Source organism: Acomys minous (assembly GCF_964271855.1).
Source record: "Acomys minous genome assembly, chromosome: 2".
In the NCBI taxonomy this organism is placed as follows: domain Eukaryota; kingdom Metazoa; phylum Chordata; class Mammalia; order Rodentia; family Muridae; genus Acomys; species Acomys minous.
The window spans coordinates 23505775-23533125 of NC_140484.1; the positions used below are offsets into that span (position 1 = coordinate 23505775).

General features: G+C 37.7%; 1 protein-coding gene and 1 pseudogene across 5 annotated transcripts in view; one reads left to right on the forward strand and one right to left on the reverse strand.

Moving 5' to 3' along the window:
* The window catches only part of BTAF1 (B-TFIID TATA-box binding protein associated factor 1), a 90183-nt gene that overhangs the window by 25146 nt on the left and 37686 nt on the right, over positions 1-27351 (reverse strand). For all 4 annotated transcript variants that reach the window (XM_084763720.1, XM_084763719.1, XM_084763721.1 and 1 more), the window contains 12 exons: positions 24539-24679; positions 23587-23711; positions 20581-20701; positions 15764-15868; positions 13703-13852; positions 13299-13441; positions 12478-12652; positions 10616-10819; positions 4385-4811; positions 2899-3089; positions 1163-1316; positions 696-805 (listed from right to left, as the gene is read on the reverse strand). In XM_084763720.1, coding sequence (XP_084619846.1) covers positions 696-805; positions 1163-1316; positions 2899-3089; positions 4385-4811; positions 10616-10819; positions 12478-12652; positions 13299-13441; positions 13703-13852; positions 15764-15868; positions 20581-20701; positions 23587-23711; positions 24539-24679 — 2046 coding nt within the window. The remainder of the gene's footprint in view (positions 1-695; positions 806-1162; positions 1317-2898; positions 3090-4384; positions 4812-10615; positions 10820-12477; positions 12653-13298; positions 13442-13702; positions 13853-15763; positions 15869-20580; positions 20702-23586; positions 23712-24538; positions 24680-27351) is intronic.
* Positions 13943-15357, forward strand: LOC311581589 (large ribosomal subunit protein eL36-like; annotated as a pseudogene). The gene has a single exon. The product of its transcript is annotated as a large ribosomal subunit protein eL36-like (transcript).

A 27351-nucleotide genomic window follows, 5' to 3' on the forward strand; every position in this document is an offset into this window, starting at 1 on the left:
CTTGCCTCTGCCTCCCCAAGTGCTGAGATTACAGGCATCACCACTGCACCTGCCTTAATAGAAAGTCCTAAAAAGTTAAAGGACATAGTTTTATTTCTATTACTGTCTCCTAGGTTCACTATTATGAATCTTATTTTAATGTTACAAAGTTACAGAGAAGTAAAGCTAAAACTGTTTACAATACAATATATGGCAAAGCGCTTCCCTAATGTCAACATATGGAAAGAAAAAAATTTTAAATTAAAACCATATAAATTTCTACTTTCCTCTTCCCTCTGTACAAACTCTTTTGTTAGAAGTGTAACAGTGAAAGCCAAACCAAAACCATGCTCTGGTATCCCGCTGGCCACTGACCAGCTCCATCTTGGCAGGTGATCTCCTCAATCTCTGCTGACCCTGAAAACATGTCCAGCTGCCTAAGCGCTTCCTTGCATGGAGCTCTGTCTGTTATTGGTCTAATATTTTTATTTCTCCTCCTCCTTTCCTTCAGAACCCTTTCCACAATGCTCCCTCAGTTTCCAAGTTGGGTCTTCTATCACTCCTGCACCCAATTCAGACGTCCATAGGGAACAATCTAGTTAGATCGTATTTTCTTAAATGACATTAGTAAGGACAAAAATTGTATTTTAAAAGTAGTAAAATTGCTTAACAAGGCAATCTGTCTTATCTGAAGAAGCAGCACACATATCAGTTACCAAGGGATGAAGTGCAGAATCCATCGAAGCTGCTGCTACTTCAAAAACTTGCAGAGAATTCACCAGCTCTTGAGCAGGACCATCACCTCTTTCCAGGAGGGACTTACCATCTATTCAAATAAGTCATATAATTTTGTAAACAATTTTAAAACCTAGAGCAAACAAAAGATATTAATACCCCCCTCGGCTACTATACAGGTGCCAACAAAGCTTTTTGTATTAAAAATGGTATGATTTTAAGTGCTCAAATACTGCACTTAAAGCAACTGAAAAGATTTAAAATAAAATCTATTTCAAAATCCACTTTTAAATATGTAAGAGAAAATGGGGAATGCCTACAGAGTAACATGAAAATTAGCAGCCTTCCATTTTAAAACTTACTTGCTGGTCTAGGATAAATAAAGATAAGTGCAATTTTTAAAAGGGTACATACTGAAAAACCTGCACTGATTTAAATAAATGCATACCAAAATTATCTAGGTCAATCATAGTCTTCAATGGGCCAACCATAGCATCCCAAAGGTGTGGCAACTGCACTGCCATTTCAGCACCAAAATGCTTCACTATAGTTGTTAAGGCAAACTCAGCTCCTCTCCGTTGTACCAGGTAAGGCTTCTGACCCTAAAAGCCAATGTTAATTGAAAGAAGAACTTTAGAAAAAAGCATTATGTATTAAAATTTTAATCAAAGTCACCATGTAAAAATTGGCAGTGCTTCTGTTATCAATGAAATAATTACTGGATGCATTTATGATCACTGCAAACAATTTTCAATAATTAATTTCACATAGGCCTAAAATTCCTAACTAGATGTTTTAAAATCTAAAATAGGAATAAAGTAAGAAATGGAAGGACACATGCTGTTTCTACAGACAATTACCAGTGGTGTTTTTAAATGTTCCCTGCCACAAAGAAACAGCATCTATTCTTACTTAAAAATCACTACAGGGAATGGTGAGACCATGTTTTTGCTAACCCCAAGCTGTATAGAGCTGTAAGTATCAAGTCATGGTTATAATTTTCATGAAAAATGGAGAGCGCTAAACAGTGAAATAAGATTTACAAAATGTTTCAAAAGAAACACAGAATAGGATGTTGGTTTTAATTAGACATTTATCCATAGCCCATATTTTACCAAAAAAAAAAAAAAAAACAAAAAAACAAAAAACCAAATCCAGATCTTTTTAGCATCAATAATTTAGCGTGGAGTCCAGGCTAAGTGCCCATGTCTTACAATCAAAAGAACAGGAATACTGTAAGGACTAGGGCTCTGCCTTCGTGCAAAGCATTAGCCTGCATTCCCTGTCCTGAAATGCTATCCAACTCTGTGCATTCATTTGATCCATTCTTTCCTACCTCCCTCCTACTCTGGCTTTGTTAACTCTCTTACTTCTGCCTCCCACCACCCACCTCAAGCACTTTCTGAGCATTGCTTATAAGCCCGGGACACTGCTCAGCTAGCACAGTGTCTGCCCAACATGCACAAGGCCCTGACTCTATCACGGGCACTAAACAGACCAGGTGGAGTGGCCCCTGGGAGGTGGGTGCAGGGGATCAGAATTTCAAAGGTCATTTGTGGGTACATCATTATGTTTTAAGCCAGCTCAAACACACACCTCACTGGACATTTTTAAGTAGTTTATAGCAAAACAGAATGGAAAATTCATAGAAAGCTTTACACATAGGAAGCATCTTTACAGCAGATGTCATTATAAGTCAGAGAAGAAGGGATTTAACAGTGAGATGATTGGCTGTTTGTATTAAGATCCTTACCCTGGTAAAATACATATAATATAATACCTGGTTGACTAAAGTTAAGTGTTAATATTTGGATGCTTGTAAGATGGTTCTCGGCATCTCACTAGAATTCTTGGCATTTATAGGATAAAGAACAATTAAGTGTCACTGATGCTTGATAGGACCTTTGCACTCAATGCTTTGAAAGTGAACTGGTTTACATTTATGAATAGTTTATGTATCTACAGTTGCTACCTAACAAGATAAATTCATATAAATTATAAGAGAAATTTAAAAATTAAAATATTTAGGTCATGTTGCTAAAATACTTTAAAAGGCTACTACTACCAGTCCTTTTACTTGTAAATACAAAAATAAAATTCTGGAAACTAATGAGAACTTAGTTTTTAATCTAAAAACCACATTTTTAAGAGGAGAATCATTCACAGAGGGAAAAAACTATTTACCTCATCAAGTTCAACCAGGATATTGCCACTACTTCCTGCAGGCAGATCTGCTATCTGAGCTTTGATTGCTTTGGGGATAGGGCCTCGCCTGCTTGTGATAGCAAAAGCTGCTTTCTGATGCCTATACAGTGTAATGATACCTCTGTGCTTGGTGACAGTATGGCTCATTCCATCTTTTTCTGAGTTGGATCCTAATAAAAAAAATAAAAAATAAAAATATGTGAACAAATGTTTCCTGTTCCTAAAGAGACAAATTTTTAAAAAGTTATTTATTATGTAGCAGTGTTCTGCCTACATTCTAGGAAAGGGCACCAGATCTCATTATAGATGGTTGTGAGGCACCACCATGTGATTACTGGGTATTGAACTCAGGACCTTGGAAGAGCAGCCAGTGCTCTTCACCTCTGAGCCATCTCTCCAGCCCCAAGAGACATAATTTTAAACTCAGTAAGACCTCCATTTTTATAGAGTATGTGGTTGTTGTGGTTAGACAATGAAATGGTAACAAAATTGTCTACTTGAGTTAAGATTTACATTAAATACAATGGAAGTTGTAAAATCAAAAACAATGAAAAATAGCACATGCAATGATAGGTTAAAACATACTTCATGTTTTCTCTAAATGTTCATAATCACCATGAATTCAGAAAACACTGACCACCGCAAAGTATTTCCTCTTCACACAGGAAAATGATGACCCTACTACATTTTTATGTTAATATTAAACATGGAGTTTTCTTCCTTCTTGTTTGTTTTTTTGTTTTTGTTTTTGTTTTCGAGACAGGGTTTCTCTGTGTAGCCTTGGCTGTCCTGGACTCGCTTTGTAGACCAGGCTGGCCTCGAAGTTATAGTAATCCGCCTGCCTCTGCCTCCGAGTGTTGGGATTAAAGGCGTGCGCCACCACCACCCGGCTTCTCATTTGTTTTTTAAAGCTGTATGTTATATATCAAATAATTTAGGCTTTCTCAAATCTTGATTTAAAAATCATATAGGATATAATCATGTGACTACCATGCTGTTATTATCTCTGAGATCATCTTAATAAAAGAGTTGTTTTCCATATAATTTACATAAAAACGTAAAACTTGCTTATTTGTATATATCAAATAGACCTTGCTCATATCATAAGATGTCACTAAATTAAAGAACCAAATTATTAACATTTGATACACCTAGTTTTCTAGCCTAGTTATAATAAGCCAACAATGACTTTCAAGGTTAAGGAAGGCTAAACACAGTCTTCAGCCAGCTACAGAATTTCTTATAATGGATGGCTCATTTGCACTTAAGAGTGCTGACTGACTAGCAAATACAAAAACTGATACAACAATTCTGTTATAATCAAGCTTCGATTTAGGGAGACTAGGAAATAGAGGGAGTGGCTCTAAAAGGAACAAGATTTGTGCTTAAATATACTTGTAATCCAATGAAAACAAATATAAATGGTCAATTCCTTCTGTATGCAAACAAAGTTTTAGATATATACCTTTAGAATTTTCCTGGCCACTTTGTGTTGGTACTGGACATGTTACACAGGGAGTGAGGTAAGGGTCCACACAAAGAGAGCTACAGAGGTTTTTAATAACTTTTGAATTAGGGCACGGCGTCCTGGTTGTACACTGCTGAAGAAGCTTAGCTATATACTGAGCAGCATAGTTCTGCACTAGTGTGTTCTCTTCCTTCTTAACTGTTTCCATTAGAGGTTTGATGACAGGATTTAATTTCTCTGGAAGCTGTTGCAAGCTTACAACTGCACATGCAGCAAAAGTATGCACTCTCAGCTGCAATCCTTGCCACTCCTGGTTCGTCTCTGCAACTGCCATTTGGACCTGATGTCGTTTACTATCTAAATGCTGTAACACTTGAGGATTTAAATCGAAATTTGATGTGACTTCATTAAAAACAGTAGTTACCTAGTAAAAAAAAGAAATGAAAAATAATTAATTACAGCAACTCCAGATACTCTAAACTTCTAGATAACAGTTTTCTCTTTGACTTGCAAAAGTTCCATAGTATCAAGTATTGTTTTAATATTAGTACGCTAAATAAATGTCTAAAATAGCCCAACTAAAAGTGTACCTTAGTCTGTCTTAGCAGCAATACATTCTCGTGAGCAGATATTCTCTTGAGAGAAATAAAATTACCACTAAATATACTAAATTTTACTAAGTGGTAAACCATGAAAGCTACAAACAAATACAAACTGTTAATTTGAGGAATATCAAAATTCACAAATTACTTCTTTACTCAAGAAACAAAACACAAAGCAAAAGAAATACACACAATAAAAGTAGAAGCTGTACCATTGTATAAAACCCAATACTGCTGCAGCAGAGTACTTAACAAACCTCACTAAAAGACTGTTCTTCCTCATTTCAACTTATTAAGATAGAATTCCTGCACCATAACTTGAAGTACACAATTGAGAGGCTTTAGTATATTAATTATGGCTCTCCACAAAGAGACTATTTTCATCAATCCCAAAAGAAAACTCATATCCGTTAGCGATCACTCCTCATTTCCTCAGTCCTATTAAACCCATTTCCCCCCTAAATAAATAGTTTTTTTGTTTTGTTTTGTTTTGTTTTTGAGACAGGGTTTATCTATGTAACAACTCTGGCTGTCCTGGAGTTCTGCAGATCAGGCTGGCCTCAAACTCAAGAGATCCACCTGCCTCTAACCCCTCAAGTCCTGGGCTTAAAGCATTGCCACCACTGCCTGGTTACAAGGTTTATTTTGGCTATTTCATATGAATGGAATCTCACTATAAGTAAGACTTTTGCTGGTTTTTATCATACAAGACAATGTTCTTTGGGTTTATCTATGTTGTAGCATATCAAGATACTTTCTGTCAAACAATACTTAACTTTTGGATATAACCTTTTTATACTACATGTATTCATTCATCAGTTGATTAATATTTGGGGTTTTCCTACCTCTTGAATAGTATAAATAATGTTTCTTTGAAATGTTAAGTACACATCAAGATTGTGTAAAGGTATATGTAGCAAAAATAAGCCAGGTGGTGGTGGCACACACCTTTAATCCCAGCACCCGGGGAGGCAGAAGCAGACGCATCTCTGGGTTTGAGGCCAGTTTGGTTTACAGAGCAAGTTCTAGGACAGCCAGGACTACATAGAGAAATCTATCTCAAACTACTTCCCCAATCCCCGCCAAATAGTCATCTTTACTGGGTAAATACAATTACTGAGACCTTTCTTTAAAAGGTATCATTTGATAATTATTGATCACAAAAGTAGATTAAAGTATTGAAAAGTGCAGCTCTCCATGGATATTTGGTTTCTGCTGCTGTCCTGTGTAGGGAGGCAGTGGCTGCACTGTGGCACAGGCTGGCTTCAATGGCATGCTCTTGCTTCAGCCTCCCAGAGCTGGGCTGATAGGTATTCGCTACCATATCCTGCTAGGAATTTATTTTTAAAAGTCTACAAATTACTGATTCCATAATAAAAAACAAGGTTAATGCTGTATTTATTGTGAAAAACAATAGGTACGTGATATTTTGTTTTTATCAATATAAAATAGAAAAGGTTTTAAATGATAGCTATGTGACCATACCAATTTGCCCATCATGAAAGAACAAAATTCTCCTCTAACTCATACTTTCTACTTTGTCTTGTTCATTTGGAGTTATGCTCAAGACTCATATGACATTGTTATATTTGAATTTTTAAGTACATCAGTTTACACTTAAAATTTCAAAAACATTATCCTAAGTAAACTATGTTATGGTCTACTTTCAGTAACTACTGACAACTAAGGAAAAGCTTTCAAATAACTCCAAATTAATTCTATCATTTAACTAATACTGATTAATTAACAAATGAGTGAGGCTTAATGTCTTAATATTTCCCTGCCCTAAAGTGGAGACAAGTAAAGAACTGAGTCAGCCTAACACTAAGATAAGACAAGTGCCTGTGGCCACAGAACAGCTTTACTCTTTATAGTGGAAGACATCAGTGAAGACTGGGCATTGGCAGTTTAAGCTGTCTGTGACTGGGTCTGACTACAGTTCCAGATGTCTTGGAACTTGCTATGTAGAACAGGTTGGCCTTTAACTCACAGAGATCCACCTGCCTTTGCCTCCCAAGTGCTGAGATTAAAGGTGTGTGCCACAATGCTCAGTGTTGTTCTTTTTGTAGAACACAGTCTTACTGAAAAGGGTTCATCACGACAGAGCACAAAGGTATAAAAAGAAGGGTCAAGAGAAGGCTTTTGAATGACCATAGTGGGTACCAGGTAGGGAACTTCTAGTGAAGGAAACAGGAGCTCAGGCACCGGAACTATAAGTAACAAACTTATAGTCTTAACTCAGGGTAGGTAAAGGAACTTAGAGAAATGAGGAATTTAGACAAGGTGATGAAAGGAGGGGGGGAAAACCCCTCTAAGTGAACAGTGCATGTTTGTTTTGAGATAGTCTCATTTCATAGCCCAGGGTGGCCTTGAACTTGAGATCCTCCTGCTTCAGTCTACCAAATACTGGGATTAAAAATGCATACCAACACTCCTGCCTAGAAATGATGTTTTTCCTTTTCAAGACAGGGTTCCTTTGTGTAGCCCTGGCTGTCCTAGAACTTGCTCTGTAACCAGGCTGGCCTCAAACACATGAAGTGCTGGGATTAAAGGCATGTGCCACTACTGCCACTGGCTACAAGTAATGTTTTTAAGCAGGGAAGGAATGTAACAGAGTGGCACAAAGGACTAGCACAGCATACAGAATAAAACTGACCAGAAAATATCTGGAGACTTAAGAGAAGAATAAGGAACTAGGCATAATGAATCAAAGACTTTGGTTGGGCTATTTAAAAAAAAAATGATGATGATGATGATGATGATGATAGAAAAAAACCAGAAAGGATAAATGAGTCTTTTGAAAGAAAATGCTGACAAGCTCTCCAAATACAGATTAAAAAGGTATTTTTCTATTTAAAATCTCAGGTCAATTAATCTAAAAATGGCAGTGAGATAATCCAAGTAGAAATGACTAAACATAAAAGACTGGAGACCAGACAGTTGGCTTAGGGGTTAAGAGCATTTGTTGCAGCCTTTAATGCCAGCACTCCAGAGGCAGAGGCAGAGGCAGGTGGATCACTGAGAGTTTGAGGCCAGCCTAGTCTACAAAGCAAGTCTAGCACAACCAAGGGTAAACAGAGAAACCCTGTCTTGTAAAACAAAAACAAACAAAACAAAAAAAGAGCACTTCTTGCTCTTGTAGAAAAAAACAGGTTCAATTCCCAGCACCTACATGATGGCTCACAGCTCTCTGTAACTCCAGTGCCCTTTCTGACCTTCTCAGGCATGCATGTGGTGCAAACATGTATGCATGCAAAACACTACACACATAAAATACTAAAATAAGGTTTGACAACAACAAAGGATTAAAGCAGATAGTATTGTACAAGGATAAAGACTTAATCGTGAGAATGGCAAAAAGATAACAATAGAAGCATCAGTCTTTGCACAGTATTTCTATTTGGCAGGCAAGAAGGAACCAAGAACTCAGTGAAGGCACATAGAGTAGTGGCTCTTCACCAAGGACCCTTTTAAAATGGCCCGTCCATCAGGCTGATAAAACAGAAATAGATTTCACTGGGAAATAATGTGTCTTGGATTTAAATCCAGCATTGAGAGGGAAAAAAGAAGATAGGTGATAAATCTAAACATAAGTAAGTAAGAAAACGTATTCAGATAAAATATGCTTTCAATCCTTAAAGCTAGGAAAGGGTTTCTAAGATTCCAACAACAAATGAACCATAAAAGCACTAACCAGTAACATTTTCCAAAATTTAAAATATCTGATCATTCAAAGGGCCAGATATAGGGCTCAGTGCGTAAGAGCCCTTCCACACAAGCCTGGTGGCCTGAGCCTGACCCCTGGAACTCATGTAACAGCAGGAGAGAACCAACTGCCAAAAGTTTCCTCTGACTTACACTTGAAAAGTAAGGCTCACTGTGGCACATGTGTGTGTGTAGACACAGAAGTACACACACACACACACACACACACACACACACACACACACACACACACACAGATATAAGAAAAATTCAAAGAAAGCAATGAGAAAATTAAGAGGTGAACCTCAAACTACAAAAGAAAGGATGAATCTGGCACAGGCTTGGTATCCAGGATAAAGTACTCTTAGAAGCCAACATCAAACTGACAACCTAATTAAAGTGAGCTAAAGAATCAAAGAATTTTCAGAAATATTAGTGTGAAATGACCAACAAAATATAAACATGTCCAATATATCCCTTAAAAAGGAAATGTGTAAATTAAACTTTAATGACACAATCACACCACTACTGAAGAGCTCATTAGCAGGCTGAGCATGTCAAACCCTGATGACTATGGAGAACAATCACAGCTCTGTGTACACCGTGGGGTCAGGATGGGGGCAATGCAGCATAACAATTCTGGGAAAAGTCTCATCTTAAAATTGTATCTCTTTGCTTATTCAAGTGCTAGGAACTGAATTCAGAATCTCACAAAAGCTACAAAAGCACTCTACCATTAAGCTATATTACTATGTAAACTTTTGTTTGTTTAAATAAAACTAGTAACATCATCTCTTACGGCTCAGCAAGTCTACTATATTTATCTAAGAAAAATGTAACTATATGTCCAAGGATTTATATAATAGTACATTTTTAAAGACGTATTTATTATTATACAGTATTCTGTACTGCATTTAAGCCAGCAGGCCAGAAGAGGGCACCAGATCTCATTATAGATGGTTGTGAACTACCCTGTGGTTGCTGGGGGATTGAACTCAGGACCTTTGGAAGAACAGTCAGTGCTCTTAGCCTCTGAGCCATCTCTCCAGCCCCTATAAATGGTAATTTTTAAAAGATTTATAGCATCTCTGTTCACAGTAGCCAAAAGCTAGGAAAAAGACACGTGTTTAATCAAAAGGCAAATGGCTAGCACTAGATATGGTAACTCTATGCAATGCAAATCAAGTCAGGAATGCAAAATAATTAATATGTATACATAACATAATGAATTCAAATTTTTCATGCCCCAAAACACAAAGAGTACAGTGTATGATATCATTTATACAGAATTCTAGAATGGGCAACTAACAGAAGGCTCAGAATAATGGTTACTTGAGAGTAAGAAGAAAGGATAGGCTTGGATGTAGCAGTCCACTTGAGATCTGGGCCTACATCTAACATGTACAAGTCTCTAAATGTACTTAGAAATGTATGAAAACATCAGATAAAGCAGTGGCTAGAAAGATCGGAGATATTTTTAAGTATACATGATAAAATGAACTTGGAAAATGGTTAACTACAAAAGTTAACCATTGTGTTAGAGTGTTTTATGTAACTCTTTCACTTTTTCTATCCTAAATATGGGTACATGAGTGCTTTTGTGTAACACTTTTGCTCCTATGTTTAAATATTTTCATGTTATACCGAGAAGAAAACTGTAAAAGCAGTTTTCCCATCTTCTACAATCTTATGATACACTGGGAAGTGACAAAGCTTCAAGTTTTCCAGTAAGATGTATCAACCAACTCTCCTTCCTCTAATTTCAAGATATGCAGTAAAATGGAAATAATCTTTCCAACGAGCAAACACTGCAAGATACATGCCACAGACTCAACATATTAGTAGCTTCTGTGGTAACACATGATACATTTCTAATCTTTATTTCATGCTCTAAAATTAAGAAAGTTATTTCTTTACTCACCAAGTCATTAGCTTGATCTATTGTTAAAACATTGTTGTTTACTCTATTACCAACTTCAATCTGTGCATCAGCTAATGATGATATAAATTGTTTACATTCATTCTGCATTCGTGTGAATGGAACAGCAATTTCATCATAATACAAATGTTCTGAAAGGATATCAAGTAAACGTGGCTGCACAGCTAGGGTAACAGCTTTACATCCCTAAAATACAACAGAGAACAAGATTTAGGGAAAATAGAGAAACATAATAGTAGAGATGTTTCAACCTTCATTAGAGATAACCAAATGTTACATTGCCATTGATTTTGAATCTTTAGTCTGTTATATTCCAGAACAGTTAGTCATACAAAGAAAAAGTATTACATCAAAACTACTCTGAGATTTTAATATGAATGACTACAGAACATGCACATGTAACTACTATAATTCCATTTAATTTTCAACCTAATTATTTTTAGTGTACTCTGAATTTATTCAAAATATGTATGTATAAATAAATAAAGCAGACATTTAAAAAATATATTACTATAAAACTCAGTCAGAAAATATCTGGCATGCACTAAAAATATTGTTTAAAATCTGTTAATAGATATCATTAACAGTTCAACCACAGCTTTACATGCTGTATTGTAAAAGTGGATATAATTTAAAAGCTACTTACCTGCCCCCAAATTTAACTAACCCTTCCCACTCTCTGGTTGTTGCCTGCCCCAACAACAGGGGAATGGCCTCAGTGGTGAGCCATGAGGGGTTCTCTGGGATCTGGGTGATCAGCCTGGGCTTCACAGAGTAAATCCAGAGAAGCTCTGTGAGGGTCCAGAAACCGAACTGTCAACACTTGCTGCTGAGTCTGAGAGGCACAAAAACACAGCATCACTGCCTCTCCAGCACATGGAGTCCTCACAACAAAACAGATAAGCTCTGCTTCTTTCCAGAGGCAAAGCAGGGTCTCAATTGCAATAAAGGATGGTTCAATTACTTTTAGACATCACTTTGACAAACTGCTAAGAGGCAGTAACAAGCAACTCTCACAGCAAGTGCAGACAGTTAAATTTCCAGAATTCCAGTCAATGGAATAAACAAAACCAGCAGGAAGTTTCTTTGATTTATAAAAACAAGCCTTACACAAAATCGTACATCTTACAGAAGCGTAAAGAGGCTAAAGGGAATTTGGTTCATTTGGAAAGATTGGAGTTTAAATATGGAGATTTCTTTTTCTTGCAACCAAAATTTCTACCCTTCTTATTCTACATATAAATAGGGATCCAAAACACAAAGCACAAGCCTGGTGGCAGTGGAGTGGTGACACACGTCTTTAACCCCAGCACTCAGGAGGCAGAGGCAGGTGGATCTCTGAGTTCAAGGCCAGCTTGGTCTACAGGACAGTCAGGGCTATACTGAGAAACCCTGTCTTAAAAAACCAAAACCAACCAAACAGACAAACAGAAAACAAACAAACAAAACAAAACAAAACAAAAAAAACCAAACCACCCACAAAGCACTGAAAATGTGCTGTCTGAGAGTAATGACCAACTGGATATACACAGTCGGGTTCTGGTCTGCTTCTTTCTATACACACAGCTTAACAGGGAACTTTTCTAACAGACTGTAGGGGATGGACAAATACCAAATATGAAAACAGCTTAGTAGTCTTAGATATGAATAGAGTGGGTAAAAACAAAGTTAAACGTAAATGGAAAACAAATAATGTCCAATATACGGAATACTTTCCCATAACTGTTAAGAGTTTTATAAAGAAGTTGTTTTTACTTTTATGTTGTAGGTTATAAGTAATCCTAAATGACAGTGAAAACCGGTTTTTCTAAATTTGCCTTTATGACTTTAGGAATATACCTTACCTTTTGTAAAGCAGCCCATTCACAGATTACTAATGCAGCACTAATTCTCTGTAAAGCCGATTTGGAGTTCAGATGGAAGAGCAGTAACTGGCCAAGGGATTCTGCTGGTTTAATTTCTTGGTTTACCATATTTACACCTGGATCACAAATACAGCAACAAAGTGCTCCTAACAACCTAAAAGAGGAAAAGACCACACTGTAGACATTACTTGAGGCAATCTCCTATTAAAGCCATACATTTCTCCATAAGAACTATTACTTATCTTCTATCCTATTTTCATGAATAGACATGAAGTAGTTTACTTTTAGTTTTGATGTAGAGTCTAATATATCCCAGGTTGGCCCTCAACTCTCTATGTGGCTGAGGACTTTGAACTCCTGATTTCCTTGCCTTCACGTCTCACATGAAACACATGTATGCCACCTCGTTGCTTATGTGGTGTCTGGGACCAAATAAAGAGACTTGGGTGAGCTAGGCAAACATTCTACAACTGAGCTACACCTCTAACCGAAAATTCTACCTTGGGTGGCAGTGCAGGGTGGGGGAAGGGCTCGAGACAGGGCTTCTCTCACAGAGATCCACCTACCTCTACCTCCCAAGTGCTGGGATTAAAGGTGTGCACCACAGCCCGCCTAGCTGAAAACCTATTTTTAAAACGTCAAAAGCTTAAAAATATTTACTTGCTTTAATTTTTTTCTTAGATAACTATTATAAAGGAAGAACACCTGACAAACTTATGAAAAAAAGGCTCTTGGTTAAATTTTATAGCCATTATCCAGAATTTTCTATCTATGATACTTAACACTTGGTGAATACTCACTTAGCTGCCATCATCCTGGCCCTCATAACTACAAAATCCCTCGTAGCTGGGTCTTCCATGATGGTGTCTGCACCTGCAATATATTCCTGAAGGACTTCTTTATTCTGGATTTGGCCTTGACGTACCTTACCACTTGTTTTTTCCTAGAGAAAAAAAACAGGAAGAAAATAATTAAAGATTAATCAACAAAATTTAATTGGAAGCAACAAAAAACATGATTACAACCCCAGTAAAATGTAGTTCTTTTCGTAAAATTTCAACGGATAATTATTATCCAGAAAAGTCTCTTCTAACTAATGTTAATGAAGGCACCCTTAAAGCAATGAATATATCCATCTTAAATGATTACTATATTAGTAATAATGAGCTAAACACAGAAACACCTTGTGTTTTTTGATACTTACCTTGGCTCTAGCTTTTACTTCTAGCAGCATATTTAAATCAATAGGTAAATGAGAAGGCTGCATCATTAAGCAAAGCCAAGCACCCATCCACGGACAAGCAGCTGCAACCACATACTGAACTGAAGCCTTGTCCAACAATTCCATCCAGACCTACAGAGTGAAGAGGACAATATGAACTAATTTTTCTATTAAGTGCTAACAAAGTGTAAAACATATTTTTAGAGAAAATTAACTAGAGGGAGTAAGATATAACAAAGATTCATTTTAAGAGTCAACGGGGCAGAGCCTCTGGCCACCAGGGGACACCGGCGGTAAGCGTGCCTCTCTGGCTGGAGCAGCGACCAGAGCGACAGATATCCCAGGGTTCTGAGCGGGGCAGTTCTTCCTGTCGCGGCTGCCATAGGAGAACAGCAGCCAATAGCCCTGCGCTACCCCATGGCCGTGGGCCTCAACAAGAGCCACAAGGCGACGAAGAACGTCAGCAAGCCGAGGCACAGCGGGTGCCTCACCAAACACACCAAGTTTGTGCAGGACATGATCAGGGAGGTGTGCGGCTTCGCGCCCTATGCGGCGTGCCTTGGAGCTGCTCAGGGTGTCCAAGGACAAGCGCTTGCTCAAGTTCATGAAGAAGAGGGTGGGCACGCACATCCGGGCCAAGAGGAAGGGGGAGGAGCTTAGCAACGTGCTGGCAGCCATGAGGAAGGCAGAGGCCAAGAAGGACTGACGCCCCATCCCCCAATAAACATATGTGGGTGGCAGGGGAAAGTCAACGGAGGTTCACTTTGAAATACTCATTTTGTTGATGGGTTTATATATATGAAATAATGCAAAGGAAAGTTTTGGGTTTTGTTGTTGTTTCTAAGATCACGAGGGCCACAAAGATGGCTCAGTGAGTTAAGGAAGTTGCCACCATCCCTGATAATCTGAGTTCAATCTCCAGAACCCAGATGGTAGAAGGAGAGAACCAACTCCTAAAAAGTAGTCCCCTATTCTACACATACCAAACAAACACACTCACTCCCACAAAATATATGTTGTGTGGATTTTTTAGGTTAAATTTATTTTTTATGTTTGTGTTTTGCCTGCATGTATGTCTATGCACCACATGTATGCCTGCTGCCCCTATAGGTCAGAAAAGTGTCATATCCTCTGGAACTGGAGCTACAGACAATTATGAACTGCCATATGGGTGCTGGGAATCAAATCTGGCTCCTCTACAAGAGCAACAAGTGTTCTTAACCACCAAGCCAATCTCTAGCCCAATAAATAATGTTTTAAAATATTGAAGCCAGTTGTGGTGGTGCATACTTTTAATCCCAATCCACAGGAGGCATGAGGCAGGCGGATCTCTTTGAGTTCCATGACAGCCTGGTCTAAAAAGTAAGTAGCAGGACAGCCAGAGCTGTTACACAGAGAAACCCTATCTCCAAAATAAATGAATAAATAAATAAATAAATAAATAAATAAATAAATAAATAAAAGGATATAGAGTTGGGTGTGGTAATACATATCTATAAAGCACTCTGGAGATTGAAGCAGAAGGATCAAATCAAACTAGTGATATGATCATGGCTTATGATATATAAATACATGTTTATAAATTAAACATGCTAAGCTAGGCATGCTCATATATATATCTGCAAGCCCAGAATTGAGAGATGAAAGCAAAAGGACCAGGAGTTTGAGTCCAATTCCAGCTACAGAGCAAGCTCAGGCTGGCGTGGGTTATGTGAGATCCTGTCCTAAAGACTCTCACAAGGTGCCCCCCCCAAAACAGAATACCTCACCCCCCCCCAATATTAAAATAAAAATCATTTAAAATGTAGAACATTAGCTTAGTAAGACATATAACAAGAGGAATAAAAAAAAAATCATGACCACTCTGAATTTACTATTATAGTCCATAAGAAGTCCAGTTTTCTGGATCATCTTGTAGCTTACTGAACTCTTCAAATATTTTAGATGGCTTAATTCATTAAAATCCCTCACCAATAGTAATTATTTTTTAATTATATCTATAAATTTATTAGGAAGAGAGATACAAATAAAATTATCATGTACCTTGTGAATAAGATCCAGAATTTCCTGGCTGCTTTCTAAAACACAAAACTGAAAAATGTGTCTCAGCATATCAGACAGGATAGGAATAAGCCAAGATGAAGAATTCTGAAAACAAAAACAGAATCAAAGTGATGACATGTAGATCCTGGAAGTTAGCTTACATGAACTAAAAGTCAAGTAACACAAACACTGTCATGAAAAGACTATATGGCTTTATCAAAAAGACTGAACATGATACATTTTGATAAGATTTAGAGGCAATAAGTACCACAGTCATTATTACAATGGCTTGAAAATTACACAATCCTATAATCACAGGCAAGTAAGGGGAAAGCCTAATTATCCTAACATCAAATCTTCCCCAAATAAGTTGAAAGTATAGAAGCAAGCTCTAAGCTGCAGTGTCCTCAGTTACATCATCATCATACACCACTGCTTTCTTAGGAAACTGGGACATGCTCAGATCAATGCTGCTGTGCTAAAAGATCAGAGCCTAATTCTACATACTTGTCAATAATGCAACATACCAGAATAGTCTTGTTGTCTTTTTCCCTTACTCTCAGCTCTGTCACTGACAATCTAAACAATTACCTGTAGACACCAAACTCCATCTCTAGAGGAAGATGTTTGCCCAGTATTTATTGTTTTGTATTTTGAGACAGGGTTTCTCTGTGTAGCCTTGGCTGTCCTAGACTCACTTTGTAAACCGAGATCCACCTGCCTCTGCCTCCCCCAAATGCTGGACAGGCATGCGCCACTGCGCCTGGCTTTGCCCTGTATTTATAACAAGTAAAATATGATATAAAGTATATTAGCTGTCTCAGGCTATAAATACTGATGGATATATACTGTAAATATTCAAATCAGCCAAGGGAGGAAAGAATTCATGGATAGAGCACAGAGGATGCTTCAAGCAGTAAGACTGTTCTACACAATTGTGTATACTTGACACAAGTGATCTGTCAAGCCCATAGACTGTATAGGATCAAGGGTGCACTCTAATGGAAACTATAAACTTCAGTGGATGCAAACCCACTAGTAATAGTGAGTGCCTTATTTTTCCATACAGGGCATTCACAGTGGGGGATGCTGTAAACAATGGGAGATTAAGGTATATGGGAACAATGTACTTTATCTTCAGTTTTTCTCTCAATTTGTAACTGTAAAAAGTCAGGCATGGTGGTACATGCCTTTAGTCTCAGCACTCCTGAAACAGAAGGAAGCAGATCTCTCTAAGTTTTGATCACTTCCCCCTGTTGGCACTGCCTTACCAGGCCAGAGGAAGAGGACGAGCTCAGTCCTGATTTGACTTGATGAGCTGGGCTGGGGGCTCCCTTTTCTGAGGAATAGAGGAGGGGGATGAGGGGAAGAGAGGAGGGAGGGGCTACGACTGAGGTGTAAAGTGAATAATAAATAAATTAATAATTTTAAGAAAAGAAAAGAACTATGAGGGCGCAGTGGCACACGCCTATAATCCCAGCACTTTGGAAGGCAGAGGCTGGCAGATCTGAGTTTGAGGCCAGCCAGGTCTACAAAGCAAGTCCAGGACAGCCAAGGCTACGCAGAGAAAGCCTGTTTGGAAAAAACAAAACAAAAGAAAGAAAGTAAGTAACTACGATAACATAATGGCAGACATATGTCCTCATACATTTGACAATAACATATTCTTTCTTAGAATCTTCCAATTTTACGGGCAAAACAAACAAAAAGTTGACAATTAGAAGACCACAGGTATAAACAGTAGAGTCAGCTCTGCAAGGATATACTGAACTGCAGTGATGCTTACACGCCTTTAATCCCAGCACTCAGGAGGCAGAGGCAGGAGGATCGCTGTGAGTTCAAGGCCAGCCTGGTCTACAAAGTGAGTCCAGGACAGCCAAGGCTACACAGAGAAACTCTGTCTGGAAAAACAAGAAGAAGGAGGAGGAAGAGGAGAAAAGAAGAGGAAGAAGAGGAGAAGGAGGAGGAAGAAGAGGAAGAGGAAGAAGAGGAGGAGGAGGAAGAGAAAGAAGAAGAAGAAGAAGAAGAAGAAGAAGAAGAAGAAGAAGAAGAAGAAGAAGAAGAAGAAGAAGAAGAAGAAGAAGAAGAAAGCCAAGTGGTGGGTTGGGGTGGGAATAGAGGTATCATATGCCTTTAATCCCAGCACTCAGGAGGCAGATCTGAGTTCGAGGCCAGCCTATTCTACAGACTGAGTTCCATGACAGCCAGGTCTATACAGAGAAGCCCTTCTGTTTTGGGAGAAAACAAACAAAACACACTGGGGCTGGGGAGATGGCTCAGCAGTTGAGAGCATTTGCTGCACTTAGGGAGGACCCAGGTTCGGTTCCCAGTGCCAATATCAGGTGGTTCAATACTACTTGTACCTCCAGCTCCAAGGAACTTCTGGCCTCTGGGGCACCAGGTACACACAGTACACATAACTGCATGCAAGCACTCATATATCAAATCAAATAAAAAACCAAAAATGGTGGCTAGCAAGTCAAAAGCAGGCAAATCTTTGGGGCTTGCAGAGTCCAGCTTCCTTGGCAAACGAAGCAGTATAAGCCCTGACTCAAAACAAAAAGTTGATGGAGTCCAAGGAATGATAGACATAGAAAGCTGTCCTATGGCCTACCAGTCCCACACCACACACTCAGAACACACACAGTTAAATAAGTTATAGAAGTTAAAATAGCTTAGAGACACTGAAGGCCTGACCTGTCCCCCGAAGAAAGGGTAAACAGCAAGAGGGCTCACATGCTACCTTCCTCTGTTTTACAGAGGCTAAACCTCAGTCCGAGACTCAACGGTAGGCAGATCTACCCACCTTCTCTATTAATGTAATCCAGATAATCCCCCACAGACATACTAAAAATGTTTCTCAGGACCTGCGTCTAAATTTTTTCAAGCTGACAGTTAATACTGACAGTCATGGAGGAAGGAGTGGGTATGGGGGGAAAATGTGCAAAGAGGAGGAGGTTTGTCGGAAGTGAGCTTAAGAAGATTCGTATCAGAAACATTTAGGCAAAAATTTCTAAAGCAAAAATGAAATGAAAATTAGGAACAATCCCTGCCAGTTGCACTGTCAGCATATAATCGATCTTAGACTTATGAAACATACCTGAGGTTTTTCTGCAGAAAAGATTTTAATTAGACAGAATTACCAAGATAATACAAAATAAATTTTATAAATGTTTATTTCCCAAATACAACACAGTATCATGCTGCAAATTAAAGCAAATCTATATGGAATATTCCTATTTCAGACAAGTGGATGCTTAGACAACATAAGAGACATTACTCATGCAACTATCTACTGTCTAAAAATACTACTGTTCTTTAGAAGAAGGTTGGAAAATCTTAGTTTCACTTCTTTTTTTGTTTCTTGCATGATATATAATGAGTAAACTGAAACCATGCCTATACTTCTGCTCTACAGGACACAGCTCCCAACTGCATCCTACATTTGTCACGTGAATTTCCACATCGAATTCATCAGGCCCTAAGTGATTTTTCTGGTTTCCTAAGTCCTCTGGTTTAAGAGCTCCTGCATAAATAATTATTTTGTCATGACTACTTAAAGCTTTGACAGCTGAGAAAAAGAAATCAGATGTTTCAGAGATATTGAAACTTCATTATAAAAGGTGGAACTAGGAAAGCTGGTGAGGCTTCACCTGTGTCAGGATTTATAGCACTAGACACCCTTTTCCACATAAGATTTTAGCTGTGAACCCTATTAAAATAAAGTTATCAGTAACTCTAAAAAGGAGGACTGCAGAGATGGCTCAATTGTTAAGAGCACTTGCTGCAAAAGACCTGGGCGTGATTCCTCACAATCACATGGAGGGGCCCAGCTCCTAGGGCACCAGGGATGCATGTGGTGCACAGACATCACTTACACACATAAAATAATAAACACAACTCTAATGACAAACAAAAAAAAAACAAAAACCTCTAAAAAAAGTGATTGGCCCAATTCCACTTCCAGTACTAAGGAAGCAGGCAAATGTCCGTCAATTGGACGCCAGCTTGGTTTATAAATGGAGTCCCAGGCCAGCCAAGGCAACACAGTAAAGCCCTGTCTCAAAAAAATAAATAAAGTAAAACAAAACAGAAATTTAAAAAAAGTGCTTGGCTTAAACTCTAACACTTTTAACTTGTATTTTTTTTCCTTCAGTCTCCAGATTTTAAAAAATAAAAATGTAAACAGGACTCATCAGCTCCCCAATCACAGACTACTAAGACCTGAAGCAATATTTATTTATTTATTTGGTTTTTTGAGACAGCGTTTCTCTATGTAGCCTTGGCTGTCCCGGAACTCACTCTGTAGATACAAGCTGGACTCAAACACAGAGATCCACTTGCCTCTACCTCTCAAGAGCTGGAATTAAAGGTGTGCACCACTACCCGTGGCATGACATTAATTTTTAAGAGAAGACAAGACGTTGGGAGTTCAGTAGTCAGTCTTTAAGGAGTTTTACTTCAGTGCTTCAAATGCATCCTTTATAACCTAGAATGGTTTCTGTCAATCACCCAACAACGATGTAAAACAAACTAAGACTAACATGTCTCCTATAGGAAGATGCTATTCAATTAATTCACCCAACAAATACTTATGGAATTATCTCTTATGTATTAAGCCATTACTACAAGTTCTGAGAATATAAAAACACAAAAAAATTCTAAAATACTTCTGACCTAATATTGATGATATTCTTATGTTTGTATGGTTACCATACACCTTTTACTATGCTCAAGCATCCTGAGAGAATGATGTGGTCTGTCTTATAAAATTTACAAAAGTTTTGAGGTTACTATTTATAATCATAAGTTCTTACCTGGTCCTGTGTTGATAATAATGTAAAGAGAGTTTCCAATGCTGCTTTTCGAACTGAAGATATAGTATGATGCAAAAATGGCCAGACACGTGGGACTAAAACTGTGAGTGACTGCTGAATACTAATGGAGAAGACACAAATTAATCTTATTCATCATCAATTGAAACTCCATAGATATATTATCTAATATTGGTGTTGTATGGACCTAGTAATATTGACACGTCTTTTTAATAAATAAAAGATGATCCAATTTTCATGAGCATTCACTTAACCCTCTCACTCAAAAATTTATATTGTAATGCCAAAAGACAGGAAATGCAGCCAATAAAGGGTACAGATTAGGTTTCTCTATAGTACTAAGGCCATAATTACCCTTACAAGTTAGAACCTTCCAATATATCTGCTTTTCTTCCCAGGAAAATGTATTCTAGCTACATAATTAGGTCCGCATAACTGTTTTCCATTGCAAGGGCAAATCTCAATCATAATTATAATTTGTATTCATTTTTCAGGCCGCCTCAAGTGGCAAGAAACTACTAAGAAATAATGGTAGTTTTGTAATGTGTTAACATGCCTTAGCATTTACTAGATTAGGAAGACTCACATTTCTTCCTTCTCAGATAAAATGTTGAATGAAGGAAGTAAGCAAAGCTAAATCTAGGCTAACTTGAATCATAGCATTTCTGCCATATTCAGGAGTCATTTCTAAAGGGAAATAATTCTTAAATAGCATTTCTATTAAGCATTTTCTTAATAGAGAAAAGACAGAAACAAAACAAAGGACAAGGCCTTATTAACATTACCATCTGCCATGCTCCCTCAGAGGAGCTACTATTGATGCTATTTTCATTACTTGCAAGTATGTATGAACACTACCTCTTGTGTTTATTTTTGTAAGTTCATTCAAAAATTTCCAATGTAAACACATGCACACAGACATAAGAGAGATTCAGAACACATAAAAGCATTATAACAAAGACTTGTTAATAGTGCAATTGTTCATGCGCCACAAGACATGCTGCATTTCCTTTAGCACAAGCTGGAAAATATCTACCAATTACCACAAAAAAATAAAGCAATTTTTCTAATCAGGCAATTTTGGTTTTTTGTTTTGTTTTTTTAATCAGGCAATTTTGAAACAGAAAGAATGGAAAACTACATTGTTTCACATAGGATTATCAGAAATTGTATTACATTGTATCATTTTCTTACATTATCTAAGTTTTAAAAGTTTTTCACTATTTTGAGTGTATGAGTGTTCTGCCTGCCTGTGTATCTGGGCATACTGTACATGCAGGCACTGAACGCCCTGGAACTAGAGTTACAGCTGGCTGTGAGCCACCATGTCATTGTGTCATTGTGTGGCTGCCAAGAATTTAGCTTGGATCCTTTGGAAGAACCAGTGCTCTTAACTGCTGAGATCTCTCAGCCCGGTATTATTTAGTTTTCTTGGTACCACGTACTAAGGTCCCACAGGCTAAATAAATCTATAGACTTCCTTTTATTTTTTTAATGAAAGTTTTACTACAACACATTTCTCTGTGTATTATATACTGGATGTTTTCTGGCTACGGTAACATAGTGGAACAGTTTCATCTAAGACTGGCTCACAACCAAAAATGCTCAGTATTTAGGCCTTCAAAGATTTACTTAACGTCTGGTTTGATGTAATTTAAAACCCCTGTGACTTTGCAGCTTTGGGAGAGTTGTTACATGAGCTCACTCAATCCCTTTGTATTGTATTAGCAATAAGAAGCTGTTTAAAGTAAAAGGCCAGACATAGGTGCTGCCACTTCAGTTGCTGTTTATTGCTTCTACGGGCACTTACTTGCTGATCCTGCTTGTATACTGTTTTACTCACCTAAATTCTGCACTAAATACTACTAGTCAGTAATAAATGAACAATATGATTTTCATACATGTTTGAACTTCACTGACTCATTCATGTAGCCAGAAGTGGCTTTAAATCATAATCAGATGAGCAGTCACTGAACAGCCTCACTAGGCTAAGAACCATCATGTCCTCATTCATGTAAAAAGCTATGTGACATTCTTCTGCATCTTTATGAATACTGTTCACAGAAACAGTAACAGCATTCTAACATGTCATACACATGGCCAGTGTCAGAACTGAAGAGTCATAACAGTTTAAATGTTTAGTTTCCGGCTTCACCCAAGTCCTGTCTTTGAGTTTTATAGTTCATCATTACTTGTTATCTTCCTGACTAGTAATTACTGAAATTAAGGACAAGAACTGAAGAAATAAACATTACCAAGAATAAGTTCACAGAAAGTGAGTATCTTGGAAAACTGATGTTAAATTTTAGAAGTGTAGCTGGGTGGTGGTGGCCCATGCCTGTAATCCCAGCACATGGGAGGTAGAAGCTGGCAGATCTCTGAGTTTAAGGCCAGCCTGGCCTACAAATCAAGTCCAGGACAGCTAGGGCTCTGTTACACAGACAAACCCTGTCTTGAAAAACCAAAATAAATATCTATAAACTATTCTAAAGTGTCTGTTTTAGATCCACAAGATAATGGACTATAAAATTATAACCCAAGGTATGAAAAACAACTATCTTAGGTTTTTTTTTTTTTAATTTGTGTGTGTCCAGTGCTGGAACTCAAGGCTTTGTGCATGTTAGGCAGACAATCTCTAACTAAGCCCTGATCTCAGAACCTAAAATAACCTTTCTTGTCCCAAATGTTCTCTCTCTTCTTTTCCTTTCTTCCTTCCATCTTTTCTTTAAATTATGAGAGGCTCCAGGGAAGCACAAGACATCAAGCAGCCAGAATCAAACCTGGGTCTCTTGCAAGAGTATCACATGCTTTTAACCACTGAGCCGTCTCTTTAGCACAGTCCCAAATAGAAGGAAGAAGAGTTCCTGAGAAAAAGTGGAGTCCTCAACTTACAGCTCTGTTCTTAAAGGTGCTAGAACAGTCTAACTTTAATCATCTGGAAAGATATAGAAGGCTTATTATTCTATGCCACTAATATGAAATAATTACCTGCATTGCTGGACCTGAGGGTAAGTTAACATGGATGAAAGAAGAGTCATAATACTATTTGTTGAAGCAGTTAGATCATCTAATTCCAGAAGAGAATCCCATAAGGTATTTATAATGGAGGGCACCTGTAAGATCAGTTTTTAAGAAAAGTTACTGATTTTACATAACATCCACAAATCCTGCCAAATTATATCCCAAGGGTCACTATGAGTCAATAGCATATATTAATTCCAATGAGTTTGAACAAATGGTTTTAAGTAATGTCAAGGAAAAGACACTATTTGCCATTAACAATTCTCTGCCCTCTTTTTTTTTTTTTACTTTATAAATTATATTTATTTAATTCGTTTTATATAATACCTTTTAACCATATTCTTTCCCTACTCCCAGTTCTTCTCAGAACCAACCAATCTCTGCCCTCCTTTTAGTGCCATTGGGCTCACTTCCTCCCTAACCAGATTTTTACTGGGCAGGATAATTTCAGGGAATTTTAACAATCATGAAATACAAGTTTAGTTTTTGAGCTCATAAAATAATGCTGACTGCATTTTTAACTTCATATTCTGGATTTGATAAAATAGGAACTATACTAAAATTTAATAGTCTCTTACAAATGAGATCAGGTTAAAATATTAAGAAATAAAATCAAAATAAGACTTCACATCTCTAAACATAAGGGGAGAATTTAGAAACAATAGCTGTTTCCTTTTCAAGGAAATCCTCTGTGTATTAAGTACATAAAGGGAATTAGATAATATACAATTCACTGTTCCCAAAGACAACATATAATCAAGTTTCATGCATCAGAGGGATGTAGAGACAAGAAATACAAATACCTACAAAATTTATAGGCAATGAAACAAAAAGAACTCAATCTATTTCCAAATTTCAAGTTCTACACCCAAAGGTAAACATGCTCTATAGGAAAAATGCTGGAAAACTTTCAGTGTACCTGTTGTGTCTGAAGATAGACAAGGCTTTCTACTACAGGCACTAGGGATGCTGCAGCAACAGCTCTGACATCATCATCAAGGTCCTGGAGTCCTTCGATTACTCGAGTTAAGACTTTAGGCAATAAAGTATTAATTACATCCTGTAAAATAGTACATCAAAACAGGCTAATTTTCTATAGTATAATTACTGTGTTCAAGCATCTCTATTAGCTTTGAACTTCATTCCAATGTTTATATATTTAAAAAGAAACTCATAAACAGAATAGATAAATTAGCAGGACCCTGAGTAAATAATACCACATGAGAAAAATTCCAAATATTACTGGATGAAACTCACATATCAGACCAGTTCCTACTAAGACTATAAATGTTGTCTGTGAACAAAATACATGTATGTCCCTGGTAAGACCCTCAGCCTACATTTTTTCAATCAGTATCCCTGACAAAAATCACTGACAAGTAGATATAAGAGAAATGAAAAAGAAAAGCCAAATCCTTCCACTCCTAACACTATTCTAATCTAATCTCTATTCATTTTCCCCACAAAGGCTCTGTGGGTACTCCTGTGATCATATACTAGGAATCTCATCAAGAATTGATCTTGTGCCAGGTGGTGTGGTGCTCGCCTTTAATTCTAGCACTTGGGAGGCAGAGGCAGGTGGATCTCTGTGCGTTCAAGGCCAGCCTGGTCTATAAAGTGAGTCTAGGACAATCAAGGCTACACAGAGAAACCTTGTCTCGAAAAGAAAAAGAATCGATCTTGTGGACTGGAGAGACGGCTCAGTATATAGGAACACTGTCTGCTCTTCCAGAGTTCCTGAGTTCAAGTCCTAGCAACCACATGCTGGCTCACAACCATCTATAACATGATCTGATGCTCTCTTCTGGCCTGCAGGTGTACATGCAAATAGAGCACTCACACATAAAATAAATAAAATCTTTTTTTTTTAATTGATCTTGTGGTGTAGTGGTGCACACCTTTAATCCCAGTGCTCGGGAGGCAGAAGCAGGCAGATCTGAGTACACCTGGTCTCCAGAGTGAGTTCCAAGACAGCCAGGGCTACACAGAGAAACTCTATCTCAAACAAACAAACAAACAAACAAACAAATGAATTGGTTTGTACAACTGGGTAGTAAAACAGCTTGCTCTGGAAGCATGAAAAGCTAAGTCCAAATTTCCAATGGCCACATTTTATTCTATATTCTGTATTTAAGCAAAGCATAGCTGTGTGTGTCTATAATGCCAGAATTACTGAGGTGAGATAGAGGGCTTCCAAGAGCTTGCTTGCTAGACAGTCTAGTCAAAAAGGTGAGCTTCCAGTTCAGTAAGAAACCCTGTCATGGTATTGGGTAAAGAGTGACAGACTCATTTATCTTTGTGGTAAGTCAGAATACCAGAGACATTTTCACATCTGTGATGACAGATATACTATTCACAGTAGCCAAGATATAGACCCAGCCTATATGTTCATCAACACTTGAATGAGTGAAGACAATGTGGTACACATACAAAATAAAAAAATTTTTATTAAGCCACAAAGAAAAATCTGTGTGAGATCTGCAGAAAAACGGACCACAAAAGTGTCAAAAAGAAGCCCCTGAAACAGCCCAAGAAACATATCAACGATGTGGATGAAAGAGATAAAGTTTTTAGTCAAAAATAAAAAGAGTAGCAGAAGAATCTTATGGAGCTAAAATAAAAGCCACAGCCATGGAGAAGGGCCCCTTCGCCAGAGGTGGAATTACAAAATCTAGCCAAAAGTAAGCTGTTCCATCAGGTAACCCACCCCATCGCTATTTAAACATCTGGCTTCCCTGCCATAATGTCTTTTGCCACCTATGGCCAGAATGAAGTATTATCCTGGAGCCTGTTATACACTGCAATAAATTGTTTTATAAAATAACAATAAAGGAGCCTGGCATGGTGGCGCACACCTTTAATCCCAGCACTCGGAGGCAGAGGCAGGCAAATCGCTGTGAGTTCGAGGCCAGCCTAGTCTACAAAGTGAGTCCAGGACAGGCAAGGCTACACAGAGAGACCCTGTCTCCAAAAAACCAAAAAGACCCAATTCTTTGTACATTAACCAAAAATCAATTTAAAATTGTAAAACAAAAAAAGAAACAAATGCTTCTCAAGAGATTCAGCTTATTAGTCAGAAAATTGATGTCATTTTAAAAAATTGTCTTGCAGGAGAGTCTTTTTCAGGGAAGAACATACCAATTGGTTATCCAATATCAAATGGTCAACTCTGAAAACATACAAAAGTAACATTATATGGACTGAGCGTATTATATTTAGGACTATATATGTATATACATATAGGCATATGGTAACATTAATGGGGGAAAGGCCATGAATTAGAAAGAGAGCAAAGAGGGGTATATGGCAGGTCTTGGAGGGAGGAGAAAAGAGAAGGAAGAAATGCTATTATAATCTCTAAAGTTAAAAAAAAGTTTTAAAAATTAGTCTTATTATGAAATAGGTACAGCTTTTCAAATACTAACAAGGCAATTTTCCATTCTACTTTCTCTAGAAGCTATAAAATAGAAAAAGGTTGTGTTTGAAGAGTTGAAAGGTTAGGAAAAGCAAGCACAAAGCAGAAAGGGTAAACAAAGTAGTAGAAAGCTTGTGTGTATGAGCAAAAATTACACGGTACTGTTTTATTGCTGGCAATTTAAAACAACAAAAGAAAAAGAGAGCCTTAGAAGTAACTTCAAAAGGCTTCTCAGGGATAGGAAGGAAGGTTCCATTCTTGGATTAGTGAGTAAGACAACACAGAGGAAAAGTTAATACAAAGCATTAAGTAGGACA